The 23,501-nt window shown below is 43.3% G+C and overlaps 1 protein-coding gene across 2 annotated transcripts in view; it reads left to right on the top strand.

The window, feature by feature from the left end:
- GABRA3 (gamma-aminobutyric acid type A receptor subunit alpha3) overlaps positions 1–23,083 on the top strand; it is a 513,254-nt gene extending 490,171 nt beyond the window's left edge. For both annotated transcript variants that reach the window (XM_063432388.1, XM_063432389.1), the window contains exon 10: positions 22,257–23,083. In XM_063432388.1, coding sequence (XP_063288458.1) covers positions 22,257–22,568 — 312 coding nt within the window. In that variant the 3' untranslated portion in view covers positions 22,569–23,083. The remainder of the gene's footprint in view (positions 1–22,256) is intronic.
- The last annotated feature ends 418 nt before the right edge of the window (positions 23,084–23,501 follow it).

The following is a 23,501-nucleotide window of genomic DNA, read 5'->3' as shown; positions in this document are numbered from 1 at the left end:
AACCAGGGTTGTGCCACTATTCAGGAACAGAACCTGCATTTGTGAAGCCTGGTGAGACTAAAACCTTACGAGCCATAGCCTCAATGCACCATGAAATGTTGGGGGGAACTGGACAATACCTTATTGAGTCTCTGCCTGAAGAGGATCAGAAGAAGGGGTGGACTCTCATACCTGAGATAAAAGATTGGCGAAAAAGGTGGTGTCGGAGCTTTCCTGTGATGGTACAGAATTTAACCCCCACGGAAATCCGGATTGATCGTCATCAAACGATTGGTGTAATACACCTTTTAGATCAAGTTTCGTCCATCATGTCTGTGAGTGCAGAACAGAAGGATTATGTGAAAGCACCTTTAGATTTTGATCTAGAAGATTCTCCCCTACCACAGCAGTGGAAAGACAGCCTTCGTTCAAAACTGGCCACCCGAGAGGGAGTGTTCTCCAGAGCAGAGATGGACGTGGGGTGTTCTAAGAGTGCCACCCATGCTATAAGACTTGCTGATCCTACTCCCTTCAGAGAAAGGTCAAGAAGAATACCCCCTCGAGATGTGGAAGATGTCCGGGACATACTCCAACAGATGGAAGGAGCAGGCATCATCACAGAGTCCCGGAGCCCCTATGCCTCACCTATTGTGGTAGTGAGGAAAAAGAATGGTTCAGTTCGGCTATGTGTGGACTACCGTACTCTGAACAAGAGAACTGTGCCAGATCAGTACACTTTGCCCCGCATAGAGGATCTTCTGAACGCCCTATCTGGCAGCCAGTGGTTCAGTGTGCTTGACTTGAGGTCTGGATATTATCAGGTACCTATGAAGAAGGAGGATCAGGAAAAGACAGCTTTCATCTGCCCCTTGGGGTTCTTCCAGTTTACCAGAATGCCACAGGGAATCACAGGAGCTCCTGCTACTTTTCAGAGGCTGATGGAGAAAACTGTGGGGGATATGAATCCCAAAGAGTGTTTAGTGTATCTAGATGACCTAATTGTTTTTGGGAAGACACCAGAGGAGCATGAACAAAGATTGCTAACGGTGTTGGATCGACTGCAAGCTGAAGGCCTGAAGCTATCAGTGGACAAATGCCGATTTGCCCAGAACTCTGTCACTTATGTGGGGCACATAGTCTCCGCTGAAGGAGTAGCCACAGATCCTGCTAAAGTTGAAGCAGTGTTGAATTGGCCAAGACCAAATAACATCAGTGAGTTGCGGTCCTTTCTCGGATTCTGTGGTTACTACCAAAGGTTCGTGAAAGACTACTCAAAGATTGCTCGAGAGTTACATGACCTGCTGAAGATTACCTCTGACGTAAAGGGTGTTAAGGCACCATATCCTAAAGACACCTTTGGAGAGAAATGGACTTCAGGATGTGAAGATGCCTTTCTGACACTGAAGAAGAGACTTACAGAAGCTCCTGTCTTAGCCTATGCAGACCCTGAGAAACCATATATCCTCCATGTGGATGCCAGCATGGAAGGCCTAGGGGGTGTACTGCACCAAAGTTATCCAGAAGGATTGAGGCCGGTGGCTTACATAAGTAGAAGTCTTACAGGGGCTGAAAAAAACTATCCAGTCCATAAATTGGAATTTCTGGCACTCAAGTGGGCCATCGTGGATAAGCTGCATGACTATTTGTATGGAGCAACATTCGAAGTAAGGACTGACAACAATCCACTTACCTACATCCAGACTACAGCTAAGCTGGATGCCACAGGACATAGGTGGTTGGCTGCCTTGTCAAGCTACAGTTTCCGCCTGAAGTACAAGCCTGGGCCCAAGAATATCAGCGCAGATGCCCTGTCCCGCAGACCTAGACTCCCTCCTCACCAAGAAGAAGAGGAGTGGGAAGAGATCCCTGGGCCAGGGGTAGGAGCCTTTTGTCAGATGTATGTGGTGGCCGAGAGTCAAGAAGAATTTGCCGAGCTAAGGGGGATAGACTCCATTAGCCACTCTCCAGAAGCTGTGCCTGAGGTGTTCCATGCTCCAGTCATGCTTCAACAGTGGCCCAGTATAACCACAGAAGACAAGAGGAAGGCTCAAGCGCAGGACTGGTATATTGGGAGAGTTATCAGAGCAATAAAGACTGAGAATCCTAAATTGCTGACTTCTCTACCTGTGAGTCAAAGAGAATTATACCGAAGAGAATGGAGCTGACTACATCTCGAAGATGGAGTACTCTATAGGGTCGTGAAGTATCATGATCACCCCGATAGAAAACAATTGGTACTACCGCACAGATACCGTGGCATGGTCCTGAGAGCTCTCCACGATCAACATGGGCATCTCGGGGTGGACAAGACCTATGGCCTAGTACAAGATCGGTTCTATTGGCCTCGCATGAGGGAACATGTCGAGCAACATGTAAAGACATGCAGGAGGTGTATCCAGAGGAAGACCCTGCCTGTGAGAGCTGCCCCTATGGGTCATCTGAAAAGTGCGGGACCCATGGATCTTGTGTGCATGGACTATCTCTGCATTGAGAACAATACAGCGGGAATTGGAAATGTGCTGGTGGTAACGGACCATTTAACCAGATATGCTCAAGCCTTCCCCACTAAAGATCAAAAGGCTGTAACTGTAGCCAAAGTCCTTTGGCAGAAGTATTTTATTCACTATGGATTACCCAATCGGATACACTCTGATCAAGGTAGAGACTTTGAGAGTAAGTTGATCAAGGAGCTGTTGGGCATGTTGCAGGTGCAGAAGTCCAGAACCACACCTTATCATCCGGAGGGTGATGCACAGCCAGAACGGTTCAATAGGACCCTCCTAGATATGTTAGGGACTCTCAAGCAAGTCGAGAAGCGGTCTTGGAGTAAACATGTGGAAGCCATGGTCCACGCATACAACTGTACAAGGCATGAATCTACAGGGTTCTCACCCTATTTCCTAATGTTCGGAAGAGAAGCTCGATTGCCGATAGATGTCCGTTTGGGAGTGTCTCCTGATGGAACAGATTCAACTTCACACTTTCAATATGTGAGGAACCTCAAACAAAACCTTCATCGGGCCTATGAGTTGGCCACCCAAGCTGCAGCAAAAATGGAAGAACGGAACAAAAGAAGATATGATGCTAAGGTGAGATATCGGGAGATTCAAGCAGGGGATAAAGTTCTTCTCCGGAATCTAGGTGTGCCTGGAAAACACAAACTGGCTGACAGATGGAAGGATACCCTGTTTGAGGTTGTGTCCAAACTGGAAGGACTACCAGTGTACAACATTAGGGGCCCGGAGGGCCGAATAAAGGCTTGGCATAGAAACCATCTGCTTCCAGTTGTGTATGCTGATGAAGAGGAAGAGAGTAGTGAAGAACTGGAGGAAAACCCAACAGAGTCCTAGAAATGGGGCAGAGGAGACCCCGGGGACTCCCAGTGCAGAGGATCAGTGGTGGTCATCACCCGCTGAAGAAACACAGCAATTGCCTCCTTTAACTCCTGTGGTTTCACAAAGTCTCGGAACCTCTCCTGGGTCACTAAGTTCTCCAAGGTTGAATCCAGAAACTCCATGTTTTGTGCCTGGAACTTCCCTTAGAGACTCTACTTCGAGGGCAGGAGTCGAAGTTCCACAGTTGACGTCCCAAGATCCTCTCCCCCAGCGAGAACTGAGACACAGCACCAGAGTGCGGCAACCCCCTAGGACTCTAGTTTATGATAATATAGGAGAGCCCAGTTATGCCCCGCTGACACAAGCCACATCTAAAATGGCCATTTTCCTACATGCACTAGCTGAAGTGGTAAATGTTAGTGACTCTTTACCCTAAATAACTAGCTAGCTAGGATGTTACTGTGCTAACTGTACTGTAGGTATGCTAAACCTTTCTCTGTTGAATTTTTGTTAAGCTCCCTGGCTAGGACTTGCCAGTGGAAGGCAAGTATTTTCAAGGGGGAGCATGTAACCCTGTGAAGTTACACAGGCTGCATTATCTGAAATGCACAGTAGATGGCACATGGCCCCAGTATGTTGTTAATAAAACATTGAGCATTGATCACATGACTTGCTGAAATCAGTGGGAGGAGTGTGGCATCATCAGTTCCTGGGAGGATTTTCCTGCACAGCTCTGGGGAAGGAGGGCCTAAAATGATTCTAGAAGGATGACATGCTGAGCTGAAATGGAGGACATGTGAGAGACTGTAAAAAGAGATGGAACCTGGCAGAGAGAACTTGTTTCACCCAAGATCACACCAGATGAGAGAGGGACCTGCTGGCAAAGACAAGCATTGAGCCCAGACGTTTGGTGAATCCAGTGAGAGGAGACTGCTACTGACTACCTGGTTAATTGTGTTGTGAGGGTAAGCCAAACCTCTCCCTGTATCACCACAGGGCACCTGTCTTCTCACTCACAGTAAAGACTCTGATGTCCCGTACAGACATTACACATCTGAGGCTGTGTCAGTGACTCTGTGGAGCAGGACTTATTAGGGCCCCAACTCTCCTATGTGCACCAACGGCCGCTAGGGCGAAGATAAGGGGGTGGGACGCAGGTGTGCTGGTGGGTGAGTGGGGAAAATCCACATTTGCATTGTTATCTGTTACGCCATTGTATTTTCCTATGTGTGTCGGTTCAATTGTTATTTACCATATAAAGTTAGTTCCAGTTAGGCTGTGTCAGTCTTATTGCACCAAGTATGTTCCCAGTAGGACCCCACATCCCTACCCCGGATGTTCCACTGGGTGGAGGCGCTGCCGCAGACATGTACCCCAGCTCCCAGATAGCGGAGGCTCAGGATCCGCCTGTCAGGCATAGTGAATTAACTAGGTTTAAGGACCCCAAAGACACTAGGGGGCATCCCCAAAACCCCGTTACACATATATATAAGATATATATATATATATAAAACAAAAATAGTAATGCACTCCACCTTCCTTGATGTACTTGCCCGGTGCTTATCAGCAAACAGATACAGCCAAAAGTACAAGATAGCACTCCAGGGACTTCCAAGTTGAATGAATAAAACTTAGCTTTTATTAGCTCAAAATAAAAATCAACGTTTCAGTCTGTATCACAGACTTTCATCAGGATGAGCTTGCAAATCAAATCCATAAGAATATATACCCCCAATATTCCCTTAACTTACCCAGGTTGAGAATAGGAGTGATCCCAGGGGCATCTGACCAGCAGCCTGCTCAGGTCAAACAATTGACACTGATGATGTCATAGACGTGCGCCTCCCGGGGTCGTTCCCATAGCAACCCAGTATAACCAACAAAATAATACATATACATATAACTAAAAACATAGCCTGCATACAGGAATAAATTATAAATGTGGAAGAAAGACCTATACACCCCATCAGGGGCCATTTAGATACAGAGAAAGTCCATAAAGAACTCGTTAGAGATAGACAGCAGGCAGAACTAATCGAAAAGCGATCAAACTGCAATTAGCCTGTAGCAACCTATTAACAAGATATAGATATACAAACTGTACTACCTAAGGATCAGATAATGCATAAAGAAGACATGTAACTTATACTACAAATACAAATATAGAATGCAGGCATGAGCAATCAAACCTGCAGAGATTCCAATCTAACTACAGGGAGCAAAGTACCAACAAACAGCAATTGAAAGCATAATTGTACCACTCCTAATCCTTAGATATCATTATAAAGGTAAAAAGAGTAGTAAAGGATATATGTCAGAACTTCTTAGTCAAAAAAGGGAGAAAACATGAAAAGACGATGCCAGATAAAGGGTGATTAAATATCCACCAACTAAACCTATGGGGAAAAGAACTTAATGCACAATAACAACGAGATACAAGTATAGCCACTAAGAAGAGCTGCAGTGATCTAAAGAGAAGAGGGTACCAAGAATGACTGGTGTACTCCCAGTCTCGTCCAACATGAACACATAAATAAATTACAAATATATACAAGCAAAAAAAGGTGCTATATGTTGGCAGTGACAGTGAACATAAAAGTGAAGCAATATTTTAAATACTGAAGCTGCACCTTAGAGTGTAGAATAGCTCCAAACACCACTAAATGTACAATCCAAAATAATAAGGTGCGCTACTAAAATCCAAAATAATAAGGTGCGCTACATAAATAAATACATAAATAACTCAAACATTCAAGCAGCAGAGCAAAGAACCAATACATCCCCGAGTCTAAATAGACCGGCATACATCACATAATATATACAGAATACAAAATAATGCAAGCGAGGGACATAAAGCAAAGGTCCTCAACAAAATCACATTGTTATAGATATATAGTAATAATCCTATTAGCACTGGGTGGAATGGGTAAATGAGACGCCTATCCCCCAGGGTGGGCTGTCTCTTAACCCTAAGCCCGTCCACCATCAGACAGATAACATGAATCATCCTAAAGATTTTTTTAAATAAGGAGCACAAAATGCATTAGAGCCTTAGGCTGAAATTAAGAATGGCTGAGATGCCTATCCCCCAGGGTGGGCTACCTCCAAGCCCTTAATAGTTGCCAATAAGTGCCAACAACTTGCTAAATAAGTAAATAGCAAAGCGGTATAATGGGAAGGAAATTAGAGATGCCTATCCCCCTGGGTGGGCTTTCTCGTTCCCCTATCAACCAAAACCACGATACCAATATTTACAAAAATACTGCCAATGAGTATTTTTCATTCAAACCAAATGGCTGAATGGTGTGTAGAGTCCTAATCCAGTAAAGTTCACGCTGCAATAACAGCTTACTGCGGTCTCCACCTCTGCGCAAAAGTGGAACATGGTCTATGGCCATCAGTTTCAGGGTGGGCAACGAGTGTCCCTTCTCAAGAAAATGTTTTGCCACGTGTTGCTCAGATTTGTTATCACTATAAGCAGTCCGTGGATCTGTGGTTACGGACTCGTTCACGTAAGGGTAAATCGGTTTTGCCCACATAGGCCAGTCCACATGGGCAAGTAAGTTTGTATATTACAAAATCCGATGTACATGTTAAGCGGTGTCGAATGGTGTAGGGTTTCCCAGAGTGAGGGTGTGTGAATGTTTTGCCTGACAGCATATGTCCACAGGTCACACAACCTAAGCAACGGTAGCATCCGTAATTAATCTTGCTAGATGGAGGTTGATAGCAATGAATGGGGTCAGTGCATACCAGGAGATCCCTTAGATTTTTATTTCTTTTATAGCATATCATGGGGGGATTTTTGAACTCAGCTGGTAATGATGGGTCGTTGGTTAAAACAATCCAATTCTTCTTAATAATGTTATTAAACTCCATCGATGCCGAAGTGTACGTAGTTGGGAATACTGTACGAGGGGCATGTGTTATTTCCTTAACAGCCAAATCTTCACTTTGGCATTTCAATAACGCACGTTGAAGCGTGCTATCCTTATACCCTCTCATCTTGAACTTGTGCCACCTAGCTGAAATTTGAATCTGTGCCTTCTCAAGGTCAGAATTGTTTCGAAAAACTCTCAAAAATTGGGAGTATGGTAGGGATTCCTTTAAGGCAGACGGGTGAAAACTGGTTGCATGCAGCAATTGTGTTGCGGTCTGTTGTTTTTGTAAATAATGTATGTGCCAATTTGTCCCCTTCACGGTAAACTCGGACATCCAGAAAATCGACCTGATCCGTACTCATTGCTGAAGTCAGCTCAATGTTAGAAGACACTCTATTGATGGACCGCATTATTTGTTCTACATCTGTAGTAGTGCCCTTAACAATCATAAAGATGTCATCGATGTAGCGTGTGTGTGCTACAATCTGTTCATTAAAGGGCTGTAGAATATATAAGCTCTCAAACTGATGCATGTATCCATTTGCATACATAGGTGCCATCGCCGCACCCATGGAAGTACCTGCAATCTGGCGGTACCATTTCGTTTCAAACCTAAAGTAGTTCTGAGATAGGACGATCTCCAAGAGTTCCAGTGCAAACTCCACGGGTGGTCCGGTATAGTAGGGAGACTGAGATAGAAGTGCTCTCATAGCTTGTATACCGTCTTGATGTGGAATTACGGTATATAAGCTCCTTACATCACATGTTACCAACACTACAGGTACTGTCGGAAGTGTTAGAGTGGCTAGAAGACTGAGGAAGGTAGGAGTATCTTTCAGGACTGTATCTAGGTTCTCAATAGTGTCTTTGAATAGGAAATACAGCCATTTTGCCACAGGCTCGAGAATCCCCCCAATGGCTGAAACAATTGGGTGGCCTGGTGGTCTGGTGCTATCCTTGTGAATTTTAGGGAGAGTGTAGATGATCTGTGTCTTTGGTTTATCTTGGAGTAAATATTGATATAGTTGCATATCAATATAATTACTTCTTGGAGTAAATATTGATATAGTTGCATATCAATATAATTACTACTTGGAGTAAATATTGATATAGTTGCATATCAATATACCGTATATACTCGAGTAAAAGCCGACCCGAATATAAGCCGAGGCCCCTAATTTTACCCCAAAAAACTGGGAAAACTTATTGACTCGAGTATAAGACTAGGGTGGGAAATGCAGCAGCTACTGGTAAATTTCTAAATAAAATTAGATCCTAAAAAAAATATATTAATTGAATATTTATTTACAGTGTGTGTATAATGAATGCAGTGTGTGTATAATGAATGCAGTGTGTGTATAATGAATGCAGTGTGTGTGTATGAATGCAGTGTGTGTGTATGAATGCAGTGTGTGTGTGTATGAATGCAGCGTGTGTGTATGAATGCAGCGTGTGTGTATGAGTGCAGCGTGTGTGTATGAGTGCAGCGTGTGTGTATGAGTGCAGCGTGTGTGTATGAGTGCAGCGTGTGTATGAGTGCAGCGTGTGTATGAGTGCAGTGTGTGTGTGTGTATATGAGTGCAGTGTGTGTGTGTGTGTGTGTGTATATGAGTGCAGTGTGTGTGTGTATATGAGTGCAGTGTGTATATGAGTGCAGTGTGTGTGTGTGTATATGAGTGCAGTGTGTGTGTGTGTGTGTATATGAGTGCAGTGTGTGTGTGTGTATATGAGTGCAGTGTGTGTGTGTGTATATGAGTGCAGTGTGTGTGTGTGTGTGTATATGAGTGCAGTGTGTGTGTATGTGTATGAGTGCAGTGTGTGTGTGTGTTGCAGTGGTGGGGGGGTGGGCAATTTTATTATTTTATTTATTATTATTTTAATATATTTTTTTCTTATTATTTTTTATTTAATTATTATTTTTATTTTCGTCCCCCCTCCCTGCTTGATACATGGCAGGGAGGGGGGCTCCTTCCCTGGTGGTCCAGCATTGGCAGTTCAGTGGGGGGGAGAAAGGGCTGGCAGAGCTGTAACTTACCATGTCCTGCAGCTCCTGTCAGCTCTCTCCTCCACCGCGCCGTCCGGTCAGCTCTTCTGTCAGCTCACACTGTAAGTCTCGCGAGAGCCGCGGCTCTCGCGAGACTTACAGTGGGAGCTGACCAAGGAGCTGAACGGACGGCGCAGAGGAGAAGGGAGCTGACAGGAGCTGCAGGACGGGTAAGTAAGATCTCTGCCAGCCCCCTCTCCCTCAGTCTGTATTATGGCAATGCAAATTGCCATAATACAGACGATTGACTCGAGTATACGCCGAGTTCCGGTTTTTCAGCACAAAAAATGTGCTGAAAAACTCAGCTTATACTCGAGTATATACGGTAATTACTATTGGAGTAAATATTGATATAGTTGCATATCAATATAATTACTATATATATATATATAGAGAGAGAGAGAGAGATATTGAGAGAGATTCCAATAAATAGATAGCACTCCAGGGTCTTTCAGATGAAAATAAAATTTAACTTTTAATTCATGTTAAAAATAAAAAAAATATACATCAAATCATGCATGTGTCTGACATCCTGAAGAAGGCTCCAGAGGAGAGCCGAAACGTTGATGTATATTTTTTTTATTTAGCACCGGGCAATATTAGTATCTTTACCAGGAGTGCAAGCATCTTGTGTGAGGACCTCCAGCGTCGCTCAAATCCCCATAGGAAAGGATTGAAAATAGTTTTCAATGCTTTCCTATGAGGAGACCTAATGCGCATGCGCGGAATTGCCGCGCATGCGCATTAGGTCTCCTCGGCCGGTGGGCGGGATCAGTCTCGCCCGCCGGCCGACCGACAGAGCCAGTAGGGACATCGCCGCTGCCACAGGTAAGTGACTGAAGGGGTTTTCACCCCTTCAGTAACTGGCAATTGGGGGGTGGGAGGGAGAGGGACCCTCCAGTACCAGGAAAATGGATCGTTTTCCTGGCACTGGAGTTTCCCTTTAAGTTTAATAGCCATCACAGAAAACAAGATTGCCATACAAAAGTGTATATATATATATATATATATATATATATATATATATATATATATATATATATATATATATATATGTATGTATATATATATATATATGTATATATATATATATATATATATGTATATATATATATATATGTATATATATATATATATGTATATATATATATATGTATATATATATATATATATATATATATATAGTATATATTGTGCATAAACATGCCGCCACTTTTTCAATATTGTATGTCAAATTTTTTTTTGCGTTTTTATTTTGCAAATTATATTTTTCTAATTTACCTAAATAATTGATGTAAATAACAGTCAGCATAATTCTAATATAAAATACAAAGGTATACGGTGAAAAAATAATCTGCACTCTGGTGCTACAATCACCCTAGTGGGCCACAATAAACCACTAGAAAGAACACAAGTGATAAAATAAAGAATAGTGGTGAGAGCACTCAAATAAAAAACAGATAATATTACCCACTTGTAGGATAACACTAAAAGGGAAAAACAAACACAATATAGGGTAATAACGTCAAATTGAATAAAATAAAAAAAAGGAGCAAATTACACTCACAAACGAGGAGCCAATTAGAAGCTGGCCCAAGCTACACGCCTTGAACAGAAGAAATCTCCCAGAGACTGGAACAGGGACGAATTAAAATGGGTGTCTTCCCAGGGTAAGTGCAAAACACAGGAACGCAGGTTGTAGATTGCACACCAAATTTAATATAAATTGTTAAAACAAAACAAAATAAAATAAAATTCCCCTCTGATGAAGGCTTTGTGCCGAAACGCGTAAGGTGGACCCGGAGTACGTTTTGGGACATTTATTTCAAGTATTATGGGACTTTCCTAATTCAAGTTTATTATCAATTTTATTTTGTTTTGTTTTAACAATTTATATTAAATTTGGTGTGCAATCTACAACCTGCGTTCCTGTGTTTTGCACTTACCCTGGGAAGACACCCATTTTAATTCGTCCCTGTTCCAGTCTCTGGGAGATTTCTTCTGTTCAAGGCGTGTAGCTTGGGCCAGCTTCTAATTGGCTCCTCGTTTGTGAGTGTAATTTGCTCCTTTTTTTTATTTTATTCAATTTGACGTTATTACCCTATATTGTGTTTGTTTTTCCCTTTTAGTGTTATCCTACAAGTGGGTAATATTATCTGTTTTTTATTTGAGTGCTCTCACCACTATTCTTTATTTTATCACTAGCATAATTCTAATGTTATCAACTATTAAGAGTACAATTCAAATTTTATTGAACAAACCTCCTAATGACAACAGTATTTTTTTTTTAAACATAAAAAACTTACAATGCACTGTTCCAAATTATTACGCACAGTAAGTTTCAAAACTCTTTATAGGTTATAAAGAACTGAAAATTGTCATTGTGTTTGCAGCATGTTTACTGAAATCAAAAGCTATTTCAATCAAACTTATAACAACATTTAAACTTTTTAAACATTTTAACAGGTCACGTTACATTTTAACATAGGACCCCTTATTTGATAGCAGTTTCACAAGTCTTGCATCAATTGAACTTGTGAGTTTTTGGACAGTTTCTGCTTAAATTTGTTTGCAAGATGTCAGAATAGCCTCCCAGAGCTGCTGTTTGGATGTAAACTGCCTCCCACCCTCATAGATCTTTTGCTTGAGGATGCTCCAAAGGTTCTCAATAGGATTGAGGTCAGGGGAGGATGGAGGCCACACCATGACTTTCTCTCCATTTATCCCCATAGCAGTCATTGATGCAGAGGTATTCTTTGCAGCATGAGATGGTGCATTGTCATGCATGAAGATTATTTTATTACGGAAAGCATATTTCTTCCTTCTGTACAAGGGAAGAAAGTGGTCAGTCAGAAACTCCACATACTTTGCAGAGGTCATCTTTACACCTTCGGGGACCCTAAAGGGGCCGACCAGCTCTCTTCCAATAATTCCGGCCCAAAACATGACTCCACCACCGCCTTGCTGATGTCGCAGCCTTGTTGGAACAGGGTGGCCGTCCACCAACCATCCATTACTCCATCCATCTGGACCATCCAGGGTTGCACATAACTCATCAGTGAACAGGACTGTTTGAAAATTAGTCTTCATGTATTTTTCTGCCCAATGCAGCCATTTCTGCTTGTGAGCATTGGTTAGTGGTGGCCGAGTAGAAGGTTTATGCACAGTTCCAAGACTCTGGAGGACTTCACACCTTGATGTCCGTGGGACTCCAGAGACACCAGCAGCTTCAAATATCTGTTGGCTGCTATGTAATTGTATTTTAGCAGCTGCTCTCCTGATCCGATTCATGGATCTGGCAGAAATCTTCCTCAATGTGCCTTTATATGCACGAACCTGTATGTGCTCTGAATCAGCCACAAATCTCTTAATAGTGCGATGGTCATGCTTACGTTTTCGTGAAATATCTAATGTTTTCATACCTCGTCCAAGGCTGAACTATTTCACTCTTTTCGGCAGCAGAGAGATCCTTTTTCTTCCCCATATTGCATGAAAATAGTCCTCTGCTTAATAATGTGGAACACCCTCCTTTAGTAGTTTTTCTTTAACCCCTTAAGGACACATGACGTGTGTGACATGTCATGATTCCCTTTTATTCCAGAAGTTTGGTCCTTAAGGGGTTAAATTGGGATCACCTGGCAATCTAATCATCACATGTGTCCGAGATTGTTTTCAGTGATCAAAAGAGCCCTGAGACACAATGCCATCCATGAGTTAAACTAGAAAAATATAATATTTAATCTTCGTGACACTTAGATAGAATTTGCATAATAATTTGGAACAGAGTGTATATATATACGTTGGAAGGCCATTTGGCCTGAATTTGTGGGAGGAGTTATGATCCTATTTAAACCCTACCCCACCTACTTACCTTTGTTGTGCAAGCTGTTGTCTTCTCCATAGCAACCAGCACTTCCGGTCCGTTGCTCACGCCAGAATCCAGTCTCCAGCAAACAGTCCCTCGCCAGCAGCTCCTGCCTCCGTCCTCAGTGCCCATCAACTGGCTTCTATCCTTCCTCGCTTGCTACTCTACTTCCGGTCACAAGACCGGCACGTCCACGTAAGCTTAACGTGGGAAGTAGCGTTCGGCTATTTCCCACGTTTCGGGCCTAAAAACGCAGGGATAGGCTCCCTTTTATTATTAGTATTATACTTACCCGTTCGTGCACTTTTCTCTGTTCGTGTACTTCTGCGCTCGTACGATTAACAGCCGATCGCAGAGTACACACTCCTTCGTTATATTCGTTTAAATATCTACCGACCGCACTATATTTACCTACGTTCGTTTGTCCGTTTGCATGCCAGCACAGCCGAACACACTTAAACGGCTAAAACTTTCTGTTTTCACATCATCACTTAACCGACCACAGGCGGTCGGTCCCGTTTATATTCCCTTCGTTCGTTCACTTAGCCGAATGCAGGAGGCTTCATACGTTTTCATTTTCACAAACTGTCATAAATTATACCTTTGTCATGTCATTTACCTATAACAATAGCACTCACCCCCTTTCTCAATTCTTTACCTTACATAGATTTACGTGTAGTATATGGTTTTCCAGTCACCACTAAATATAATGACAACATCACTGTGGCACTACTTCCCGTCCAATAGATTATATTTAAATACGGGCCATTAATTTAGTCAGCGGAATCTTCTTAAAAGACCCTGTTCAGCATAATTAATTTGTTTCGGCAAGCTAAATACAACCCCAAGCATCACTATTTACCGCTCACTACATCTTTTCTTAGTTTATCATGTCTTTAATTAAAGGGACACTCCAGGCACCCAGACCACTTCTGCTCATTGGAGTGGTCTGGGTGCCAACTCCCACTACTCTTAACCCTGCAAGTGTAATTATTGCAGTTTTTCATAAACTGCAATAATTGCCTTGCAGGGTTAACTCCACCTCTAGTGGCTGTCTACTATACAGCCACTAGAGGTCACTTCCTGGTCCATAGCACAGGAAACCTGTGCTAGAGCGTCGCTGGACGTCCTCACGCTGTGTGAGGACCACCAGCGTTGCTCAAAGCCCCATAGGAAAGCATTGAAATGGTAAGTGATGGTAAGTGACTGAAGGGGTTTTCACCCCTTCAGTAACCGGGGATTGGGGGGTGGGAGGGAGAGGGACCCTCCAGTGCCAGGATCGTTTTCCTGGCACTGGAGTTTCCCTTTAAGCTTTACTTCCTTTTTCACCAGGCTCATTACAGACCATTAGCACAATTTAGCAAATCTCTGTATCCAAAAAACATTATACTCTGGTTCCTTATACTTAGAATGCATATGTTTTAGGTTCTACTACTTTTTTTTTTTTCAAACAAAGCTCCAAGAAAGGGTACCCAGTATCCCGCATTTTGGTAACAGGTAAGAGGCCTCATTAAGCCTCCACGGCCTCATACAGCCCCCCACCTCCCAAAGTGGGTTCTAAACTTCAAAACGTACATGGTCTAAGAATCCTCACAAATGTCAGAAACAATCTCATAATCATAATCCACCGTACTACTACTATATTTAATGGTACATGTTTTGTCATTCATTTCTACATATCATTACTTAGACTTGTGTAATTACCACAGCTCGCCAAGTCCTACGCCATCGACAACCTACAGGCTACCTGGTTCCCTGCATTGCAGTATCAGGTATTGGTAATCTTACTCACTACGATTACGTTTTTCCTTAAGGCCTCACTTCGCCTTCGTGTCATTAACCCCTTAAGGACGCAAGACGGTTCAGGACCGTCATCGGCATTTTTGCGTTGCCGACCGACGACGGTCCTGAACCGTCCTAAATTTAAAATGTACTTACCCGATCGCCGTCGTTCCCCCGGCGGCGATCGGCGGTGCTCCCGTTGTGGGGAGACTGCCTGCAGCCCAGATTAATGGCTCCTCATTGACCTTGGCTTGTCTTTGATCTGTCTGTCTATACTCATGTATAGACAGGACTACTCTGTGACTGATGTAACGGATCACCTGGCACCCCGACTGGGTACCTCCATTGAAGGATGCTCCTAGCGCTTCCTGAGGACTCCAAGCACTGCAGCAGACACCACAACCACCGAACTAGAGAAGCATATGAATGCTCTGATGCATATGAATGCTGTAAACAGCTGAACAGCATACAATCAGCTTACACTCTTGGCAATCAGCATACAATCCAATTCCCCCAATAACGAGACAACACTTCTTTTGAGGGTCAAGGGTCAACTGACTGTACTGGCACATACAGCCTCTTTTATTCCCAATCCACAAACATAGTACTGCCCACAGGGTTTTGAAATACAACCAATTAATCAGTACAATACACACATACACTCCCACACAAAATCCTCCCCTCTGCCTGTGATATGATTACTGAACACAATGGGTAATATAATTATCACAGGCAGAGAAATACAGTTTTTACCAAAATATTAATAACTTCCAAAATATACATGCCATTCACATAAATCATAATCAGCATGCTTGAAATATAAACATACTCAAAAATTAGGGCAATTGGTTCATGGGTTAAAAAGTTAAGGGAAAGTCTTATTTGACCGACTGAAAGCACCTTTTCATGCCCAAAAGAGTTCCATAGATTTGGGCTGTGCGGTCGGTCAATTTCACACAGAAAAATGTCTAAGTCCCATTCGAATAGCTCAGTCTAACAGTGCGTTCGAATTGTAAAACGCACTTCGATTCCAGTCGAAGCGTCGAAGTTCCTGAGAAGGTAACGGTCAGCGGTGTTCATGCAAATGTGTAACCGACTTTAGTTCCATATATTCAGTGGCACGCACCGCTGACCGCGTTCGACTAAATTAAAATGGCCGCCGCCACGTGTTCGGTTTTCGAATGGCAGCCACTTCGACTACTTCGGCACTTCAACGGCATCCGAAGTGCCAATTTAAAAGTACAAATCCTTTCTCTGGGAGTTAAAGGGCCAGCAGCAGCACAGAAAAAATCCAATATGCCTAAATCTGTTATTTCAAGGGCCAAACATCCCAGGGACTATAATCACATGGCAAGAGGCTGGCAAGCAGTCCTCTCCAGGCACAAGTGGCGGGGCTGTTTCCGCCACATTTCTCCCCTTTACCCACCAGACTAACAGGGTATCTGACCTCCTGCCGGTCAGTGCCCTGGTTAGTCCAGCAACCCACCAACAAAACAGAATCCGCAGTATAACCCTCCCACGAAAATTGGTTACTACACCTGGAGTAGTGGGTCGCTTGTCCTGGTCAAGGAGCTCCACCTCGGCTCTGGGGGGTACAAGCACTCTGGATCGGTGAGTTGCTGGGTGGACAGAGACCAGTGGTACTCTGCCCTGGTGCCAGCGCTACCACGGGAGTAGCCTGATGGGAGCCTGGTTGCTGGAGGGGGAGACCAACTGTCTCTCCTTTGGATACATAGCTGTGCTGCTGGAGGGGGAGACTGATCGTCTCCCCTTTGGACAAAGCACCATGCTGCTATGGGGGAGACTGACTGTCTCCCCTTTGGCTAAACAGTCCTGTTGCTGGGGGGGACAGGACCGACCGTCCCTACCCCCTGTGGTTTGGGCACAGAGAATACGGTCCCATCTGCACCGGTGTGGGGCTTATCATCTCCCCTTGGTGGGCTAGGCTGCCGCTGGGGAGGGGGGATGAGGTTCCCCGACTGTCCGTGCTCCTTGTAACTTGGGCGCAGAGACCATGGTCCCATCTGCGCCGGTGGTGAACTTAGTGTCACCCCTTGGTGGGCTAAGCTGCCGCTGGGGAGAGGGGGTAACAAGCTCCTCTCCCTTACACACTTTCAGACGCTAGGAAGGGGAGACATTGCTCTCTATTCCCTGCAATTCACACTGCCACTGGGAATCTGAGCCGACCGCCCAGCATCCCTGTAGCTCACCTTGCCGCTGGGGAGGGAGAACACTGCTCTCCTCTCCCTGCAAGGTATACTGCCGCTGGGGAGGGGAGACTATGCTCTCCACTACCTGCACTTCACACTGCCGCTGGGGATCTGGGCTGACCACCCAGCATCCCTGTAGCTCACCCTGCCACTGGGGAGGGAGGACGCAACTCTCCTCTCCCTGCAAGGTACACTGCCGCTGGGGAGAAGAAACAATGCTCTCCACTCCCTGCACTTCCCACTGTCGCTGGGGATCTGGGCTGACTGCCTAGCATCCCTGTAGGGCTGGTAGAGAGACCACCGTCCCATGTCCACCTGCCATCTGTGGGTCTTCCCAGGACCAGTCTAGTAGGTCTGGTTCTGCTTGTTGGGTAGGTTGGGGCTGCACGAAGCTGAGCAGGTGTTGGTAGTCCTGCTCCAGCTCCCACTCCCTTGTTACCAGGTCATGTCTTTGCTCACCTCGCATTCGTCAGCACTGACATACATGCCCATTCGGTAGTCGTAGATGTCCCAAACCCTAGACCCCTCCGTGCTGCCAAGATCAATGTCGTCCTCCAAGGCAGCCCATAATAAACCCGGGCCATCATAATCATCCCCCTCCAGTAAGTCGTGCTCGGCCGTCTAGGGGGTAAGTCGAATGGTATGCCACCAGAGGGCCTGGTATGCGTTATCTAGCCAGATCTCTCGCCATACCAGGGTCTCTAGTCTTGTCACCCACTCATCCAGGGGCTGCTCTCCCAATAGATACATCCGCATCGCCACACGCTTCTGTAGCCACTGCTCATCATTGGGGAGACTCTCACCTTGCCGCCACTGGGTATCTTCCAAGGCATCATACCAGAGTTCCTTTCTGTCTGCATCCCTGTAGTCCACGGCCGCCTCCTCCTCCTCATCATGGAACGCTGTCCGAAAACTAGCCAATTCCATCCTGCTGTAGTCAGGGGCGCTGTACGGATACTAGCGTTGCCCTCAATTTGTAACTCCAAACATTACCAGTGTCTCTGAGCTGCGTCTCCTCTCACTAGGACGCCATCCCACCACTTCCACCAATGTAATGGATCACCTGGCACCCCGACTGGGTACCTCCGTTGAAGGATGCTCCTAGCGCTTCCTGAGGACTCCAAGCACTGCGCACTGCAGTAGACACCACAACCACCGAACCGAAGAAGCATACGAATGCTCTGAAGCATATGAATGATGTAAACAGCTGAGCAGGAAAAGCATACAATCAGCTTACACTCCTGGCAATCAGCATACAATCCAATTCCCCCAATAACGAGACGACACTTCGTTTTGAGGGTCAAGCAGAACTGACTGTATTGGCACATACAGCCTCTTTTATTCCCAATCCACAAACATAGTACTGCCCACAGGCTTTTGAAATACAACCAATCAATCTGTACAATACACACAGACACTCCCACACAAAATTCTCCCCTCGGCCTGTGATAGGATTACTGAACACAATGGGTAATATAATTATCGCAGGCAGAGAAATAATTTTTTTACCAAAATATTAATAACTTCCAAAATATGCATGCCATTCAGATAAAACATACATTTTCATAATCAGCATGCTTGAAATATAAACATACTCAAAAATCAAGGCAATCAGTTCATGGGTTAAAAAGTTAAGGGAAAGTTATTTGACCGACCGCAAGCACCTTTTCATGCCCAAAGGAGTTCCATAGATTTGGGCTGTGCGGTCGGTCAAGTCCCATTCGAATAGCTCAGTCTAACAGTGCGTTCGAATTGTAAAACGCACTTCGATTCCAGTCGAAGCGTCGAAGTTCCTGAGAAGGTAACGGTCAGCGGTGTTTATGCAAATGTGTAACCAACTTTAGTTCCATATATTCAGTGGCACGCACCGCTGACCGCTTTCGACTAAATTAAAATGGCCGCCACCACGTGTTCGGTTTTCGAATGCCAGCCACTTCGACTACTTCAGCACTTCGACGGCATCCGAAGTGCCAAAGTACAAATCCTTTCTCTGGGAGTTAAAGGGCCAGCAGCAGCACAACAAAAATCCATTATGCCCAAATCTGTTATTTCAAGGGCCAAACCTCCCAGGGACCATAATCACATGGCAAGAGGCTGGCAAGCAGTCCTCTCCAGGCACAAGTGGCGGGGCTGTTTCCGCCACAACTGATATACAACCCAATACGCAGTGTATTAACCCACCAATGAGGGACAGAGAGAAATAAGCATGACAGCCTGTGTGGGAGTGGGAGATAGCCCAGATCCTAGTGTGAGAGAGTTGTTAAAATATTTTTTTCTAGGGTTTTTAACTGTTTGGAGGAAAGACAATCCATTTAGGGAGTGCAATAGCTAAGAAAACAAGTTTATCTTTCCTAGCCTGGTTCATTGGTGTTAGTGTAAGGGTAGGTTTAGCTTTCTGCTGTATCTAGTTAGCAGATACTGACAGAGGCACAACTTTGAGTAGGATATAGAAACTTGTCAGGCATTTTGCATCCTTGTGAGAAACATACTTACCAGTATACAGTTGTTAAACATTGTGTTAGTTGCTTAAGAAAGAAAATCCTATTTTATTTTTCTTGCACTGTTTAGTTTAGTGTACACTGTGCAAGTGTGTGAGCAGTGTTTAACATCAAATGCAATAAAGCTACAACAGTAAATCATTCATATATTTATTGAAATAAGAAAAACAAACTCTTCTTAATCAATGTCATGGACTAATCAAAAGCCGAAATTAAGAAGGCGTAGGATGAGGAGTCATGTTCCCCAATCCACCATCAGCAATCCACACACAAATTAATAAATTTATCTGGGAAATAAATGGACAAATCAATACGATTGGATGTAAAATTTTTGCACATGACTACTTGTGACTCTCTCTTCTGCTCTATTTCGCACATCAGGTTGGACTCAACTATTTCATATTATGTAAATTCTGGTGGAAATTGCAGTCATGCTATTGAACAAAGAACATAAAATATATATATATTGAAATAATATATCTATACAAATCTTGCCTGTCCACATTACTATATACAGTCAATAGATTAGGGAAAATGTGGGTCTTACGCAGCTCAGGGCCAAAATACTATGTTTTCTCAAATTCGTCCTTGTATTAAAAAAGCCGTGTGACAAACCCCTGTTTTGCCGAATCACTGGAGACATTTACTTTCGTATGACATTCGTATGTTTGGCCTTTTTCATGCTTTTGTTAAAGGGACATTCCAGGCAGCCCTTTTTACTCACCTTGTTCCAGCGCCGGGAGCCTCGTGAAGCCGCGCCCCCTATTTCATCAAAATTACGAAATATGCGGGTGCAAGCAGGGAGCAATACGACGCTTCGCCACACATGCGCACATACTTCATAGGGCGGCATTCATGCCGCCCTATGAAGTCCTGAGTGCACTACTGCGCATGCGTGCGGTGTGCACAGCCACGAACTGAGCTGACCGACAGCTCAGCTTGCGGTCTTTGCCCGCCCCCTCTCCTCTGCTGACAGGCAGGAGAGAGAAGGCGTGCACACAGTGCCTTCTCTCTCCTGCACACGTCAGACGTATTTTAATATGTCTGATGTGTACATGGCCTTTTTAGGGCCATACATGATAGGAAGTCCCTCTGGTGGCCGTCTGAGTGACGGCCACTAGAGGTATTCCTATCAATCAATGTAAACACTGTATTTTCTCTGAAAATACAGTGTTTACATTAGATTGCCTACAGGGAGCTATAGATCTCACCTGAACAACTACTTTAAGCTGTAGTTGTTCAGGTGACTATAGTGTCCCTTTAAAATAATCGAACAACCAGACCACCTGCAATGGTCATGTGCAGCTAATTAACCACCCAGCCATTGCAGTTAACCACAAGTATGTGTTGAACGGCTGGGTTGTCCGCGTTCATTTGTTGAACACGTGGCGGTGCCCATTTTAAATCGTCGAACGCTCAGCTGTAAATTGTCGTAGACGCTATGGAACTATTCTCGGACACATATTCCGACAAACACCGCTGAGGTTTACCAACATCCATCCCATTCGTTTTATAATGCACAAACACTATACCTTTTGGGACTTTTAACAGACAAAATAATACCGACCCCAGGTAGCTGAAAGCATGGAGCCATTCTCGGATACATTTTACACGAACAACCAGTGAACTAAATATTTAACCCGATGGCATTTGAATTGTGTTCGTAGGATCTGAGCGCTATTCGACTATAATATGACTTCCTTCAGCGAAATATGTGTTATGGATTTTAATAATGTTTTGTTATAATGTAAAAAGAAAATGTTTCTACCTGGAGATAATTAAGTTTACTCCAACCACTTAAGTCAATAATCTCCAGGATAGAGAGGAGGGATTTCACTGTTTATATGGGTGTGTTTAATATTGTACTGTAAAATGATTGGTTACTGTATTTTGTGTAAGAGTCTTCCACAAGGTCCCTGTTGGAGTAACCCTTGCTTGAAGACCATCATAAAAGGGCTAGTGTGGCCAGCATTAAATGAGATTTATCCCTTCATGAAGTCTCGACTCATGTTTGGGGGATTGGGAACTGTAATCACTACTGTGCTTTTATTCAGCTGGGATTTCGGGAGAAGCTACAAGGATCGGTCCGACAGGGATAGCAGGATCCTTTACAAGCCTTTTTGGATCAAAATAACTTGTATACATACACTAAAAAGTGTCTACAATAGCATGTAGACATCTTTGTTGCCTGTCTTTGCTTTATCTTTGTTTGTTGTATGGATCTCTAAAAGAACATTTCAAGTCTGAATTATTGTATCTTAAATTGCTTTAAATGTTTCTAATTCTCGTTTTTGTAGACTTGTGCTGTTTGAGAACACTCCATTTCTAAGTAAAAAAAAAATAAAAATAAAAAGATACTACTAAAAACATATTTTTCATGCTATGTAAAAATAAAGTTTATTTGTAAGCAGACAGCTCAAAATATTTTCAGGGTACTTATTATTATTTTCAGGTGAGTATTGCCAGGAGTTCAAAGTGAATTTCACATTTCAGGGCAGAATAGCTGAACTAGAAACATAACTGATTTTTCCAGCTCTGCTACTTTGGCTTTATGTTTGAAATTAACTTTGAGTTCCAAACAATTATTGTCTGTACATTAACTTGTCTGTACATTAAAATATCAAAGAAATGACTACAATCTTGTCTTCTTTTTTTTTAATAGAAAAAGGACCCCATAATCTTGTCTAAGAAGTCTAACACAACATATAACATAGTGGGAACAACATATACACTGAGCGTCAAGGAACCGGTTCTTACTACCATTGCCAAGAGTGCAACACTTCCTCTACCTAGTGTTCCAACACAATGCCTTGAGCACAAACATCTGGATGGCAAGAAAACCTATAACAGCGTGAGCCGCATTGACAAGATATCTCGCATAATCTTCCCTGTGCTTTTTGCCATTTTCAATCTAGTCTACTGGGCCACATATGTCAATCGAGAGTCGGCTATCAAAGGCATGATTCCCAAGTAATTGATTTTAGCTCTCTCAATTTGCTCATTAACTATAAGGGGAGATAAACCTCTTATCTACCAGACGGAACATTATGGTGGTGAGGGAGATAACATTTTATATAAATGTATTCACTGTGAAGCGTACCTCCAAGGAGGCATTTGTACGTTTGTTTGTGCTTTGTTTCTTATGTTGGAGTTTGGTATGACTGACCAAGTGTTTGCAGATGTGGTTCCCAAAATCTCCATAATCTTAAATGTAAACCTTTGTTTAGGCATGGGTACATATTTTAGCTTATGTGCTATAAGTATACCCACCAGTCTCAAACCCCTTAATAGGCACTTATGTTCTAAAGCTAATTCCTGCACTCACTTTCTCCTGTAACTGCTACTTCTTACAATTAAGTCAATTAAGTTAGCTGATATTATTCTTTCCTTGATAAAATATTTTGTTACTTAACTATTTAGTTTTAACATTTGACAGCCAATATTTTAAACTGATATATACTGAGATTAAGTATTTAAAAGGATTGCGTTTTTGACTTTATAAAAATGCATTAAACTATTGGACTTACCTGCAAATAATGTATTTTTGTCTTGCTACATTCTATACACTTTAAACAACCATGCCAGCTAGGATGACGCAAAAGGGCATTGCAATAAAGAAATCAACAAACAAACAAAATGCATCATTGAAAAGTACACTATAGTTACCTAAAGAACTTTAGCTTAATGAGGCAGTTTTAGTATATAGATTATGCTTCTTGTGTTTCACTGCTGAATTCATTGCCATTTAGGAGTTAAATCACTTTGTTTCTGTTTATGCAGCCCTTGCCACACCTCCCCTGGCTATGATTGACACAGCCTGCATTCAATTAAAATGGTTTCACTTTCAATCAGATGTAATTTACCTTAAACAATTGTATCTCTTTCTATGTAAATTGAACTTTAATCA

Source organism: Pelobates fuscus, chromosome 9 (assembly GCF_036172605.1).
Source record: "Pelobates fuscus isolate aPelFus1 chromosome 9, aPelFus1.pri, whole genome shotgun sequence".
Taxonomy (NCBI): Eukaryota; Metazoa; Chordata; class Amphibia; order Anura; family Pelobatidae; genus Pelobates; species Pelobates fuscus.
This window is presented reverse-complemented; position numbering and strand designations above follow the sequence as displayed.